At 35.7% G+C, this 14,690-nt stretch overlaps 2 protein-coding genes across 2 annotated transcripts; one reads left to right on the forward strand and one right to left on the reverse strand.

Annotated features, from left to right (window-relative positions):
• The first annotated feature begins 1,435 nt into the window (after nucleotides 1-1,435).
• Nucleotides 1,436-6,608, forward strand: LOC132130496 (ubiquitin thioesterase OTUB1-like). The gene is made up of 7 exons (XM_059542215.1): nucleotides 1,436-1,578; nucleotides 1,988-2,049; nucleotides 2,440-2,538; nucleotides 2,741-2,859; nucleotides 3,178-3,262; nucleotides 5,733-5,927; nucleotides 6,066-6,608. Exons 1-7 carry the CDS (start codon nucleotides 1,533-1,535, stop codon nucleotides 6,261-6,263), a joined length of 804 nt encoding a protein of 267 aa, XP_059398198.1. The 5' UTR covers nucleotides 1,436-1,532; the 3' UTR covers nucleotides 6,264-6,608.
• A 42-nt stretch (nucleotides 6,609-6,650) lies between these two features.
• LOC132130497 (ependymin-like) lies at nucleotides 6,651-10,337 on the reverse strand. The gene is made up of 6 exons (XM_059542216.1): nucleotides 10,204-10,337; nucleotides 9,985-10,019; nucleotides 9,632-9,766; nucleotides 9,326-9,512; nucleotides 7,378-7,468; nucleotides 6,651-6,887 (listed from the first exon to the last, which is right to left on the reverse strand). Exons 1-6 carry the CDS (start codon nucleotides 10,277-10,279, stop codon nucleotides 6,764-6,766), a joined length of 648 nt encoding a protein of 215 aa, XP_059398199.1. The 5' UTR covers nucleotides 10,280-10,337; the 3' UTR covers nucleotides 6,651-6,763.
• Between the last annotated feature and the right edge of the window lie 4,353 nt (nucleotides 10,338-14,690).

A 14,690-nucleotide genomic window follows, 5' to 3' on the forward strand; every position in this document is an offset into this window, starting at 1 on the left:
ACAAGGCACCAGTAACAAACTCACATAAGATAATTGATTTAATTGTTTGTGTGTGAAGAAGTAGGTTGGCATTTTAAGGTGTTTTTAAATCTACCAATTAAATGAGTTCACTTAACCCAATAACTCTGAATGCTTGCACATAGAATGTAAGATTAATGTTGATTAACGTAAATAAATATTTTATGTAATGGCCTCAGAAGGAGACAAAAGGGTAAGATCAATATAGAATGTTCAGAAAAGTACATACTAAGGATGCTCAGATCAAAGACCATGTATCTATGATAAGAATCTATACTTACCCAAAAAGCGCTTAAAGCAGTAGAACTAACAACCATATGACAAACCAATGATTAGATCAGTATAACCAATTACAGTGAAGAAGACTTGAGTGACATTGATTTTTACTCCACTACAAGGTATACAGTAAATATACATGTTCAGAGAGTCTCTCTTGGTTGTTGTGGTTGTTGGCCATAAATAAACTTTTATTCCTAATTATATTATAAGAGCAACTTGGGAGTTTTGTCGAGAAGGGTCTGGCTGCAATCAACACAAATCGTGTTTGTTGACAATGGAGACAAGACGCTGTGGTGGTGATTAAACGATTAAAACAAAATTAGTAGGCCTACTATCATAACGTACAGGGTCCTACAAGAAAAAGACAAGACCGGCAAATCCGTGGCCACAAAACAGCAGAATATGAACGCAATGCACAAAGTCTTTAAGCGTTTTTCTCCTGTAGAAAAAACAAACACTTAATATGGCATAATGTATTAAGATACATTAAGTTAAATTAAAAGACCAAATTCGATATATAGTTATTTAATGTACTACAAGGCAAGCAGATGGTTACACAATGCGCAAACTTTGTCCTCCCATACAGCAAAACGCTTACGTGGCCTAATAACAGACTAAGATGATAAAGACAATTCAGTAGGCCTAGCCTATATGTCTTGTTGTTGACTCAACGTATATACAGACCAGCAAATATGAACGTGCATTATGAAATGCATTAAGTGAACAACTCCGTACAGGGAAGCAATCAAACTAAAAAGTTTATCAAAGTTTACTACAAATAATACGAAACAATCATAGTTAAACCATGATAACCACAAATTAACCATGGTTTTGTTACTATAACCATATTTTAAACATGGCATTTGTTGTAAAACTGGTTATACCAATGATAATAAATTAGCCAAAAAAAAAAAAAAAACTGGTTACAATTTAGCCTTTATTTCGGAAACGTTCTAAATTATTTAATGTTATAAATAATGTATGTATTTGAGTTTGATACATTTGTGTTTACTAAATGAATCATATATGAGAACTTAATTATTAGTAATTATGTCAGAATTTATATCTCCCACCAACTTTTATGGGAGAAAACCGAAATTAACTCAACCAGTTCAGACGGTTAAGACAGGCAACCATTTTAATCATTCAGGTAACGAATCTCAGCCGGAAGTGGGTTGATCTCCAGCTGTTCCAATCAATCAGCTGACCGGAAATGACTGTTCAGCAGCGGGAACATGGCGGAGGAGCAACAGCAGGAGATCTCTCAAAAAGAGACTGATGGTGAGAAGTATTTTACTCTAACCTTTCCATAACCAGTGTCGGTTTATATCGGTTTGCACATTCCGATGTTGTTTCGAGCTGTGTGAAGCGCGTGAGCTGATTGGATGAGTAAACAATAACAACAATGAGCTAACAACAACAATAGCTGAGAGTTCATTAAAACATTTGTTTCAGTATCTTAATAATAAGCTATATGCTGTCATTAGCGTTAGATAAACATGTAATAAACGAAAATGCTCCGATGTGTGACACATAAGCGTTTTAAAAACACTGCACTGTGAAACTAATGTAAAAACACCATTACACTCGTATTAACATCGATAATAATGTTTATGTCTGACCATTTTCAACTATGTTTTTAAGCAATTTTCCAATTTTACACTTAATTGCGTTTTTTATTCTTTGACAGGGCTGAATTGCCTGGCACATGATGAAGCTGTTATTGCACAGCAAGATAAAATTCAACAAGAGGTAACTGTTGACTCATTCTGTTTTTGAAATGTTAAGTGATGCTTTACACGCACCTTGATCTTCTAGATCGAATAAAAAGTCTTATTGCAGTGCACCCAACAAGTGATGTTTTTGCTTTGGTACATTTTAAAGAAATTTATTAAAATCAGTGTTGTTATAGTTTAAAATATAAAGGTAAAATCATTATTGTTTTTTTATTATTTTGAATATTGTATATTTTATTGCAGCTAGATGCCAAGGAAACTATTTTAATTTAGTTACTAAAATAACTGGAGCAAAAATAAAAACTATACAAAAAATAAAATAAAAATGTGACGTAAAATACTATTTAGTTTTCATGATTTCATGTTTCAAGTTTCAGTCTTTAATCCATCCTAAATGTCTCTGTAGATAGCGACCAGTATTCCTCTGGTGTCAGAAAGACAGGAACTTTCTGTCCTTAAGCGACAATATGCTGACGATGACACCATTTACCAGCAGAAGATAAGAGTAAGTGAACCATTATGATAGAGAATGAATGTTAATGGAATGTTATGCACAAATGATCATGTACTTATCTTTGTCTTTTATCTCCGTTATCTAGTCACAAACGATAGAGCTAAGAGAGCATTAGTTTATTTATGCACAAATAAGTCCAAGCTTCCCCATCTCTGACTGTTCTTTATAACAATTTAAACCGTTTTGTCAACAGGACTTGCAGAAGAAGTACTCATCTATACGCAAAACACGGCCAGATGGGAACTGTTTCTACAGAGCCTTTGGTTTCTCACATCTGGAGTCTTTACTTGAAAACAGCAAAGAATTACATAGGTAGCCACCTGCCAGCCTACTTTCAGCTGAAGTGAATGAACATTGTTTATTCTTTTGGTTGAAGAAATGATTTATACTCTACAAAACAGAATATTAAACATTTAAATATGTTCTAAACAACACTGACTGTTTGACACCATGCACTGTTTTCACTTTGTGTTGACAGACAAACTTCTTGTTGCGTCAAGCCTGTTAAGATCATTTATGTGATATTCATATGTTATCATATTAAGTATGAGGAGAATAATGGTCTAAAGTAACTTCTGTAACCTTTAAAACATTCCTTTATGCCTCTGTTTGGTTATGTTCACTTGGCAGGTTCAAGGCTATAGCTGCCAAGAGCAAACTGGATCTTGTGAGCCAAGGTTTCATGGAATTCACCATTGAAGATTTTCACAACACGGTAAGTCTTTAGATGGGTGTGAACTCATTTGTTTCTGGCATGTTTTACATTTGTGGCAATGATTCTTTTAAAGGGTTAGTTCACCCAAATAGCAAATAACTTACCCTCATGTTGTTCCAAACCCATAAGACCTCCGTTTATCTTTGGAACACAGTTTAAGATATTTTAGCTTTAGTCCGAGAGCTCTCAGTCCCTCCATTGAAACTGTGTGCACGGTATACTGTCCATGTCCAGAAAGGTAAGAAAAACATCATCAAAGTAGTCCATGTGACATCAGAGGGTCAGTTAGAATTTTTTGAAGCATCGAAAATTCATTTTGGTCCAAAAATAGCAAAAACTATGACTTTATTCAGCATTGTCTTCTCTTCACAGCAGTTCAGTCAGTGTACTGTTTAAGTACATGAATTACTCCGGGATATTGCAAAAACTGCAGTGTTTTGAACTCTCTCACAACAGACACGGAAGAGAAGAACAAGTTCAATAAAACATCTTTATTGTATTTCTACGGGCAGAGGAGAATAGCCAAACCAAAAAGAAACAAAGAAAACACAATGTAACATTCATAAACTGTACACAATGGAATGCGCACGTGAGTGGGGCTGTAGTGCCATCTATGGTCGCTGTTTTTCTGCGAGTGGATCGCGAGCTGTGTGTGTGTGGATTGGGCAAGATTTAAAGGGCGGAACGAAAGTCTCAAAATTCAAATGAATCAAATAGAATCGATTCAGAAGAGACGTGAATGAATGCACGCGCGTTGCCTGATCCAAAAATGCTCATTTTAATCCCTTCATGCACAAATTATGATAATTTGTAATACAAACTATAACATTTGTTCACAAATGTCTCTATTTGAACAAAATGCGGCACATTAATGTAATTCTTAAATCTGCAGACACCGGTTGAAAAGCATTTGTTTCAGTGTAGTGACGCACATTCCCAAAATTTTCAAATCGTGTACACGTTAATGAATTGCACTGGGCCTTGTTCGTTAGTAGTTGTGTGTGTGTGTGTGTGTGTGTGTGTGTGTGTGGGACGTGAAATGATGAAAACTGCGAAAATGAAATCTCAAAATCAAAATGAACCGAACGAGATCGACTCGAACTAGACGTCAATTAATGCTCGCGTTTCAACCGATCCACATATGCATGGATTCCTTTTTGCATGAGCAATTTATGATATATTAATGCAGAATGGAAAATTTTTGTTTGCAAACATGTCTTTATATGTACAAATCGCTGCACAATCATTTAATCCCGAATCAAATTGAAAGGCATTTGTTTGTGGTTCGTAAGATGCATGTATAAAATTGATGTAGTACATTGATATTTTTTCTTGCATCTATGAATCATTTTGAGTCTAATTTCATCCCATATACCTGTATCCATATTCCAGGAGGACAACGACAAGATTCATTGGGCTCAAATTGTGAAATAGTGGTTCAGTGAGCATGAGGAATCATTTTCACACATGAACTGGTTGCCATAGAGTCTTGGCCTTAACCCCATTAAAAGTCTTTGGGATGTGATGGAGTCAGTTTTAAAGAAGGGTTTGAGTCTCCCATCATCAATACAAGATCTCGGGCAAAAATTAGTGCCACACTTGAGGGAAAAAATGATTGTGATGTTGAAACAATGCCACAGCGAAAGCACATCGGAAAGACTTTAAATATGGTTCAGGTCAGGACTCTGTGATGGCCAATCTTTCACAATTTAAGCCTAATGAAACTTGTACTTGTCATTCTGAAATATGTACTTCTTCCGAAATGTTTAAGAAATAAAAAGCTACAAACTGCATCAATTAGGTTTGAAATAATTGTTGCCAAACATACATGCTAAACGTGCTATATGCATGCTATATTAATCACAGCAGTAAAGATTAAATCGTCAACTCTTTAGTATTTGCCTAATTACAATTTTGGCCAGACAGTTTATATACTATTAGTATTTATTAATATTGTATTATATTTTTAAGTTTTATTTTAGTTGGAGTTTAATTTTTGTAGTTGATTTTGACTTTTTTTTTTTTCACTCACACACACACACACATTTCTATTTAGTTTAAATTCAGTTTAAGTAATATTAGTACTTATTTCAGTTAGTTGCCAAGGCATCATTTCTAAAGGGGCAGTCCCACTACACTTTTCATTCCAATATAATAACATTTTATAAACTCTGACCTGTGAATTTGTATTACTTGGAAGAACAATACATCGCAGCACAACCTCTTAGTTGAATTAAAACAACTTAAAAGCTGAGGGTTTCCAGCATTTGTTGCATCACTTCATTTCACTTAACTTAATAGAAATCAGGTCAGTCCTGCTTCTTTGTTGTTGAGGATACAATTATGTATGAAAATGAGTTTAACATCTGAGGTCTCAAAAAGAGATTTGCCTTTTTCTTTCTTTCCTGTCAGTAATAATCTTAAACGAGTTTCATGTATAATGAATTTCCTCTTGTCTTGTTCACTTCAGTTCATGGACCTGATTGAGACTTGTGATAAGCAAGCGTCTGTAGGTGAGCTGCTCAACTCTTTTAATGAGCAGAGTGTTTCCGATTATCTTGTCGTCTATCTGCGGCTGGTGACCTCTGGGTACCTGCAGAGAGAGGAAGACTTCTTCCAGCACTTCATAGAGGGCGGTCGCACCGTTCGAGAGTTTTGCCAACAGGTGACACTGTCCTTTCTGACTTGTCTCTTTGTTGCAATTTTGATGATGTGATTAATTTTCATCCAGTTCTTGTAGAGTAATCTGTTCGTCAATGACTTTGCAACATTTTAAACCAGCATATCATTCTGTTTTGGCCAGGAGGTGGAGCCCATGTCCAAAGAGAGTGACCACATTCAAATTATAGCTCTGGCTCAGGCTTTAAACGTGTGCATCCAGGTGGAGTACATGGATCGAGGAGAGGGAGGAACAGTCAATCACCACATCTTCCCTGAAGACGGAGAGCCCAAGATTTTCCTTCTCTACAGACCGGGCCACTACGACATCCTGTACAAATAACAGATCTGCACCTAATTCTGCTAAGGCCTTGTCGGTTTCTGTGCTGTGGGTTTGACTCAACTCTAAACCTGTGAAATGTGAACACGTGAGCCCAGCACTCAACATTGCAATTTCCTGTCAAAACCCCCTCAAGACTCTCTGAGAATTTTGGAGATTCTGTTATAACAAGCACTGGACATTGTACGGTTCTCTTTGAATAACCTGCATCACTTTTTTCAGTTGTATGTACAGTATATGGTTATTTCATTTAGTTGTGTGTTTTAGGTTTTTGGCTTGTTTCTTATAGTTGAAGACTGCCTGTCATTTATGATAGGGATGGAATTGCTTTACCATGTGTGGCTCTATTTGACTTTCATGAGAATAAAAAAAAACTTGCAGTAGTCATAGTTTGGATAGCCATGTTACTGTTTTAATGTGTGTTTTAAAAAACATCCAAGATGGTGTGTCCATGCCGCAATTTAAGCAGGACATGCGCTGACTAAAAACCAGCATGGTTCCTCTCACAGAAGAGAGATGAAGGATCTTGCACCTACACCTTTAGACGGCAGCACTTCCACAGAATCACAGAATGAAGGAGGGATGAATACATTCGGGTCCTCGATTCCTTCCACTAGGTCGAAGAAGCTACGGGAAGAAGAAATGGTTTACAAATTGTCTAACATTACACACATATGTACAGATGCCATATATTTAATTATTAATATTTAAAATGTTTACTCTGAGACTATTATGGCAAGACTTATATATATAAAAAAAGAAAAAACCCCAAAGTTTTTTTTTATTCATGCTTGAGGAAATCTTGTACAGCACTCATGAAGCACACATTTTGTTTATTTATGTGCATGTTATTCTTGGATGAAGTTTGCTTTGATCAGAGGAAGAGGAAAGGCAATATAAACACGTGTAATTGGTTAAGAGAGTCACTGTTGCATAATCTGTTGTTCTTCATCAGAATATTACAAATGTTGTTAGGTTAAGGACAAGATTGCAGACTAGATTACAGAAGTATTATTCATGGGTTTTGGGTTTTAATGAAAGGCAGAGTTAAACATGGTTACAGTGTTTGTATGGGACAGGCCAGCCCTACTTTGTCTGACCAGTCTACTTGACTAACCTTGTCATTATGGTTAATTCCCCTTTCTGTGTGAAATCCAGGGTGTAGAGAGGCACACAGCCAAACGCAGTGAAGGTCAGGAGGTAGCTTTCTGCAGGGAAAAGTCCAAAGAACATAAGCCAACTAGCAATGGAAGTTAGAGCAAATTTTACATGGGTTTACTCAACCTGAAATAAGCAACATATATATATATATATATATATATATATATATATATATATATATATATATATATATATATATATATATATATATATATATATATATACACACACACACACACATACATGCATATATACACTCACCTAAAAGATTATTAGGAACACCATACTAATGCTGTGTTTGATCCCCTTTCGCCTTCAGAACTGCCTTAATTCTACATGGCATTGATTCAACAAGGTGCTGAAAGCATTCGTTAGACATGTTGGCCCATATTGATAGGATAGCATCTTGCAGTTGATGGAGATTTGTGGGATGCACGTCCAGGGCACAAAGCTCCCGTTCCACCACATCCCAAAGATGCTCTATTGGGTTGAGATCTGGTGACTGTGGGGACCATTTTAGTACAGTGAACTCATTGTCATGTTCAAGAAACCAATTTGAAATGATTCGATCTTTGTGACATGGTGCATTATCCTGCTGGAAGTAGCCATCAGAGGATGGGTACATGGTGGTCATAAAGGGATGGACATGGTCAGAAACAATGCTCAGGTAGGCCGTGGCATTTAAACAATGCCCAATTGGCACTAAGGGGCCTAAAGTGTGCCAAGAAAACATCCTCACACCATTACACCACCACCACCAGCCTGCACAGTGTTAACAAGGCATGATGGATCCATGTTCTCATTCTGTTTACGCCAAATTCTGACTCTACCATCTGAATGTCTCAACAGAAATCAAGACTCATCAGACCAGGCAACATTTTTCCAGTTTTCAACTGTCCAATTTTGGTGAGCTCGTGCAAATTGTAGCCTCTTTTTCCTATTTGTAGTGGAGATGAGTGGTACCCGGTGGGGTCTTCTGCTGTTGTAGCCCATTCGCCTCAAGGTTGTGCGTGTTGTGGCTTCACAAATGCTTTGCTCCATACCTCGGTTGAAACGAGTGGTTATTTCAGTCAAAGTTGCTCTTCTATCAGCTTGAATCAGTCGGCCCATTCTCCTCTGACCTCTGGCATCAACAATGCATTTTCGCCCACAGGACTGCCATATACTGGATGTTTTTCCCTTTAAACACCATTCTTTGTAAACCCTAGAAATGCGTGAAAATCCCAGTAACTGAGCAGATTGTAAAATACTCAGACCGGCCCATCTGATACCAACAACCATGCCACGCTCAAAATTGCTTAAATCACCTTTCTTTTCCATTCTGACATTCAGTTTGGAGTTCAGGAGATTGTCTTGACCAGGACCACACCCCTAAATGCATTGAAGCAACTGCCATGTGATTGGTTGATTAGATAATTGCATTAATGATAAATTGAACAGGATAAATTGATAAATTCCTAATAATATACATTGATAAATTCCTAATAATCCTTGAGTGTATATATATATATATATATATATATATATATATATATATATGTCTTCCAAAAACAGAAGACAAAATGACATCAGACTATTACAAAACTATAAAGCATTTTTGCATAAATTGAAATAAGGCACAGGGATGTTTGAATTTGGTTAAAATCTCTTCATCAGTCCTTATTATTTATTATATTTAATTATTAGATTTAATATTTGTTGAAATGATTATATTTCAATTAATCAGATTTAATTGTTTATTATGCTAATTATTATAGTGTGCAAATAGTAGTCTTTTAAGTAGAAAGCAATGAGTGTTTGGAAAGTATTAAAATTGTTACATATTTAAACATTTGTATTACAGACTGTGCTGGATGTTAAAAACCTGACTGAGATGCATAATGCAGCTTAATGGAGCACATTACCTTTTGTTTCCTCCACTGTTCCATTCCAGTTATTGACCAGCAGTCCTTGTCCTGTTAAAGAGCTGCTGCCCAAGACCATTTGATGCAGGAAATGGGCATCATGGGGAACCCCAATATGTCTGAATGGTTCCTTTAATGCTGTCTTAATACAAGTTTGGTTGTGGTAGTGGATCTCATAGCTGACTCCCTGTGGAGAGGAGAGCATACTCTCTGAGTCATATAAGCAAGTGTCAGCAACACAATGCCTAGTGATGTGCTTAACAATATTTATGTTTTGCTCTTTATACTTAAACCGTGGTACTTTACCTCTCTAAAGAGCAGAAGCCTGTCAACAAAGAAGGTCTGGTTGCCTTCCTTCCCAGCTGCTAGAACTCGGATTTTCTGTCCATAGGCATCATAGGAGAATTTCTCAAAAACATGCAAGTGGTGCCCAGGGATGAACTGTGTTGGAACGAAAGCGAGAGAACATTTTCACATAACTCACAGTTAGCATTTGCATGAGGTAGTTTTCGGTAGAGATAACTAGTGAAGGAAGCTAGAGAGCAAACTTTATATTGGTACATTCAGGCCAAAACAACAAAGTTTCTCTGATGAATGAACTATTTTTTTCTCTCCCTTTTACATAACAGTTTAATATTCTTGTCAAGACGGCCCCGTACCGCAGTCAGTGACCCCTCAAGCAAAGGTGGAGACTCTGGAAGTCAAGAGAGAGTGAAAAGGTTTATTTAGACTTCTCAAAAGATCAAAAGCAAGCATAAATTACTTTTTTTCTGTTCTTTCAGCTGCTATATAAAAATATATATATATATAAGTTTGTTAAAGCTCTATAAAGTTTACTATAATGTGCAGGCAAATGACAACAGGTCAGGATGTCTTACTGCAGGGTTCAGGCTTCTGTGCACAGCTGTTGAGAATCAGGCTCAGGCAAACTGGGATCAGAAAGAGGATCTTCATCGTAACTGTGGAGTGCTGACAAACAGGAGCCAAAGCGACTAGCAGCGGTGTTTCCAAGTCCGGCTCTTCTTATATCCTCAACTCCGGATCTTCATTCCATGTCTTCAGTTTCACTCACACTGGGCCTTCTGGGTATTTAGTCAGTGCTTTAGTTCAACACAAGTCTTAAAGATGGTCAAACAACTTAACAGTATGTGATACTAGGAATTTTTTTAATTCTAATGTAAGTGTAAAATATAAGGAAGATTGGACATTTTTGTAGTTCCTATAATAGGAAATACTGTCAGGTGTCTCTGGAGATGATGGGAGACAGGTAAAACCTGAACTGGAGTAAAATTCCTCTTAGCCACATGATGAAGACTCAGCATATTATGATCTCAGATTTGTTTGCCACAGTTCAATGTTCAGGTGCTAGTCATATAATAATTTACAGAGAAAAACAAGATCATGTGATGATATTAAACACTAAAATAAGTTGTTGCAATTTGGGATGACATTAAGGATGTTACTGATACGAAAAAAAAATATGAAAATCATCTTATTATTAATATATATATATATATATATATTAATATATATAATATATATATATATATATAGCAGGAACCCTTTGTTCACAGCTTTTATTACATGGTTTTCTGAGAAACTTGATTCTAATTGGTCAATCACAGAATCCATCCATATTTCCTAATATTCACTACTGTACCAAGAAAATAAAAGTAGCAATGAAAACAAAGAACTATATAGCATAAATGACAAAAAAAAGCTACACTCTGACATCCTATGTAACTTAAATACCTGTGCAGTTCCACTGCAGCATAAATCACATTCTGACTGTTGTCCATCTGAAGTTGACTGGGCTTAGTAAGGGTGAATCAAGCCTCAACATGTTGAACACATTTTAACCACTGCACTAGGCCACATCAAAGGAAACTCTTAAGGGTTAAGTGCTTCATTTATAGAGTTCTCGTGTTCTCATGTACACACCTTTCCCTTTGACATACAGATTTATATAGTCTGGATTACTGTTTTGTTTACTTCTTAAATACAGCCAAAGTATGACAAGCACGGCTCAACTGTCACGAGATCCATGCAACTCATATGACCTGCGATGTGGCTTCTTTGATCACAGAAGCTGGAGACGGTTACTTATTGTTCGGTTCAAGAATAAATACATAGTTGAACATAATTTAGTCCGATATTTTCTTTCATTCAATCTTTTGCATTAAATGACCTGTAATTAAAGTTTATGTGAATTCTTGGCAAGATCATAGCATTGTATTCAGGGTTTTGAGGCTGGAGTCACCTGACTTAGTACAGATCAATCCCACACATTTTATTTAATTTACCTTATTATTATCCTGGACCTTTGAGGTTGCAAAATACGCTGTTGACCTCTCGGTGCACTATTGTGTGCTCAGTGAGTGAGATCATTGGCAGAGTGTCCACTAAGGAGTCATTGATTAGATGTGGATATTTCCTCTTCTTGCTCATTTTTTTTTTTTTTTATTAAAAAAGAAAAGCAGGCAAGGAGGGTTTAAAAGCAGAAATGTAAGGTTTGTATTTTTGTTGAAAGTAAGTTTGCCCATTTTCAACCAGTGTATTACAATGTCGGTAGTGTAAGTAAATGAACAAGTTGTATTATTTTGTCTGTGTTACCTGCACCAAGCTTTATTTGTAAGTAAAAGTCTGCTGGATGATATAAATCGTGTCATCTGGCAGACTTTTAAAAAAGCTCCAGGGCAGATCGTACTTCCACATTTTTGCAGCCTTGCTCATGGATATTGTAATAGCCAAGTGCATTATGGGTATTTAAGTTTTGCCATTTTTTTTCCGCCATAACACTTTTTCTCTGTTTTGCACCAATCAATTAAATTTTTTTTGTTAATTATTATTATTAAAGGGTTAGTTTATCCAAAATTCCAAATAACTCTTTTTATTATTTGCAACATAAAAGAAGATATTATAATATCCAGTATACTGGGAAAATATTTACTTTTGGATTTTTTTTCCCCTCCTTACAGTGGAATTCAATGGGCATCAAAACTGTCTGGCTACCAACATTTTTCAAAATATTGTATTTTGTGTTAAACAGAAGAAAGAAGCTCACACAGGTTTGGAACCACAAGTTATGACAGAATTTTTTTTTTTTTGGGTGAACCATCCCTTTAAAACAGTTCTTTGGTAAAATGGCTGTAAAACTGTCTAAATGGTTCTTTATGATTGATAATTCCAGTACGTGGAATGCGCAGCTCCATGTGAATGGCAAAGAGGCATGTAATACCAGAATAAAGCTGTCTGAAATCTTCTAAACTGTAATTCATTTTAATTAGTAACATTATTTTTATAATTAATTAGTGATTATTGATTATTAAAGTGAAATTAACTGCTTTTATTTTTATTTTATTATTATTATTTATTTATTTATTTATTTAATTTCTCTGCACACAGTTCCAAAACTTTAAATAAAAACTATTCTGAACGGGTGAAAGATTGTAAACATGAAAATAAGTCCATTTAATATTTTTTTGTTATTGATATGCTGCTGTCAACATTTTTTTTTTAATTGAATACATGACTATTTAATGGCTGTCAGTGAACAAAAGTGCACCACAAAATGTAGTTATGGCATCAACCAGCAAGTAAAAAAGCGTTTTACAGATTATTTATATATCACTTCCTGTCACTTCAATGTCCCTTCCTACTATCCTCCACAGAAATTCTAATGAAGTTTGGGAAAGGACTATCAGTTTTTCTGACCAATAGGAGATATAGGGAGTTTTTAGGTGCCACTTGTGGTGCAAATATGATACACTTCAGTTGTAAACAACCTTGCATATTCAGAATGCTGGATTATACAGATAACATTGTTGCATTTGGCTTGAAATTTTTTTTTTTCTCATGTGTTGAAAAAACCTGTTTACTGAGTGATTGATGTGTGCATTGCTTCATCACAGAGACACATTGAACCATCAGATGCTGCACATCACATTTGCACATGCACCCTCTGCCACACTCCAGCAGTGAATCAATGGAACCCAATGGAGACTTGTTAAAGCAGATCGTGTGAAGCTCAGGCTGAAGATCCTGAAGATCAGTTGCAGAGATCATGCCTTACAACTTGTACTACACAGAAAAAAAGTTATTTCGTTTGCACTAAATGTGTTCTGTTTGGAGAGTAGACTCCATTCAGCCTTTGTGTCATGATGAAGAGCAGCAAAGGCAATTAAGCATGTAGAGATAGTAAACCTCCCCTCACTTCTCCTGGTTCACTAATGACCATTAGGGTTTTTTTGAGTGAAACATGCATCATCCTGTCATGTTTTCTTTGCCTTGCAATCAGAGAGTGTGATTATGACATGTTTGGGAAAGTGTACTGTGTGTAATTAACACGCACATCTTGAAGTTGGTGGGAAAGCAGTGTTTTTAAAATGCTGAAAGTTTCCAGCTGTCTGAGCAGAAGATTGATGTCAGAGACACACCTGCATCTCAGGATCTGATGGTCTTAGAAGATAAGAGTGTTCATGATAATGAAAGGGAAAAGCTTTTAAAACACATCTACAAGTTCTTAGAAATCTACTCATTGTATTAATGTTGGTTTTTATATGGTTTTGAAAAACCTTTTAAATTTTGAGACTTTAGTCTTTGCAACTTTACAGATCCTCTTTATTCACCAAGAGCTTGTAACACTCCAAAGAAAAAGGAAAAAATGAAATTGCATCATATGACCCCTCTAAGGACTCTGAAATATCATGTATACAGTACATTCTATTGTAGGATGTATTTATTTATTTGGATGTTATCTTCATGTCATGTCACATTATCTTTTTACTTCCAGTTCCAGATTTATTATGTATATATTTATGATATAAATTAATATATAAGGCTTCACATGAAGATCTGACAATGTATGGAATATTTTATTAACAGACTATCCAAATTTTAATAAAATAATAGGCCGATAACGTTAGAAGCATAGATGTGTCTGTCACTTATGGTTCACCCATGAAAAACATGAAAACTCTGTCATAATTTACCCAAGTTGTTCTAAACCTGCATAAAGTTCTTTCTTCTGTTGAACACAAAAGAAGATAGACTACTATGAAGAATGTGGGTAACCAAACAGCTGGTCCTGCAGTAACTTCCAAAGTAGAGAAAAATATACTGTAGGAGTCATTGCATGGGACCAGAAACTGTTTACAGTAGTTACCCACATTCAACCCTTTCATGCATGAATTATGATAACCTCAGTCAGGATTTTTTTCCTATGTGTTTTTATTGTTCTTAGGGCATGAAAAACAAGAATTGATTTTTATTTTATTTTATTTTTTACAAATTTTTCAAAGAGATCTTCAGATGTCCACTTGAGTGGACAGCATGCGGTTGGTTTAAACTGAAGATATACTGTATT

The sequence above is a fragment of the Carassius carassius genome, chromosome 47, assembly GCF_963082965.1.
Source record: "Carassius carassius chromosome 47, fCarCar2.1, whole genome shotgun sequence".
Lineage (NCBI taxonomy): Eukaryota > Metazoa > Chordata > Actinopteri > Cypriniformes > Cyprinidae > Carassius > Carassius carassius.

Bases quoted from the DNA above. Each gene is read 5' to 3' on its own strand.
- LOC132130496 (XM_059542215.1), top strand. From the start codon at position 1,533: ATGGCGGAGGAGCAACAGCAGGAGATCTCTCAAAAAGAGACTGATG. The intron at 2,860-3,177 runs GTAGCCACCTGC...TTCACTTGGCAG, and splicing joins AACAGCAAAGAATTACATAG to GTTCAAGGCTATAGCTGCCA. The intron at 3,263-5,732 runs GTAAGTCTTTAG...TGTTCACTTCAG, and splicing joins TTGAAGATTTTCACAACACG to TTCATGGACCTGATTGAGAC.
- LOC132130497 (XM_059542216.1), bottom strand. From the start codon at position 10,279: ATGAAGATCCTCTTTCTGATCCCAGTTTGCCTGAGCCTGATTCTCAAC. The intron at 7,469-9,325 runs GTAATGTGCTCC...TTTTCCCTGCAG, and splicing joins AACAGTGGAGGAAACAAAAG to AAAGCTACCTCCTGACCTTC. The intron at 6,888-7,377 runs GTTAGTCAAGTA...TTCTTCCCGTAG, and splicing joins GAATTAACCATAATGACAAG to CTTCTTCGACCTAGTGGAAG.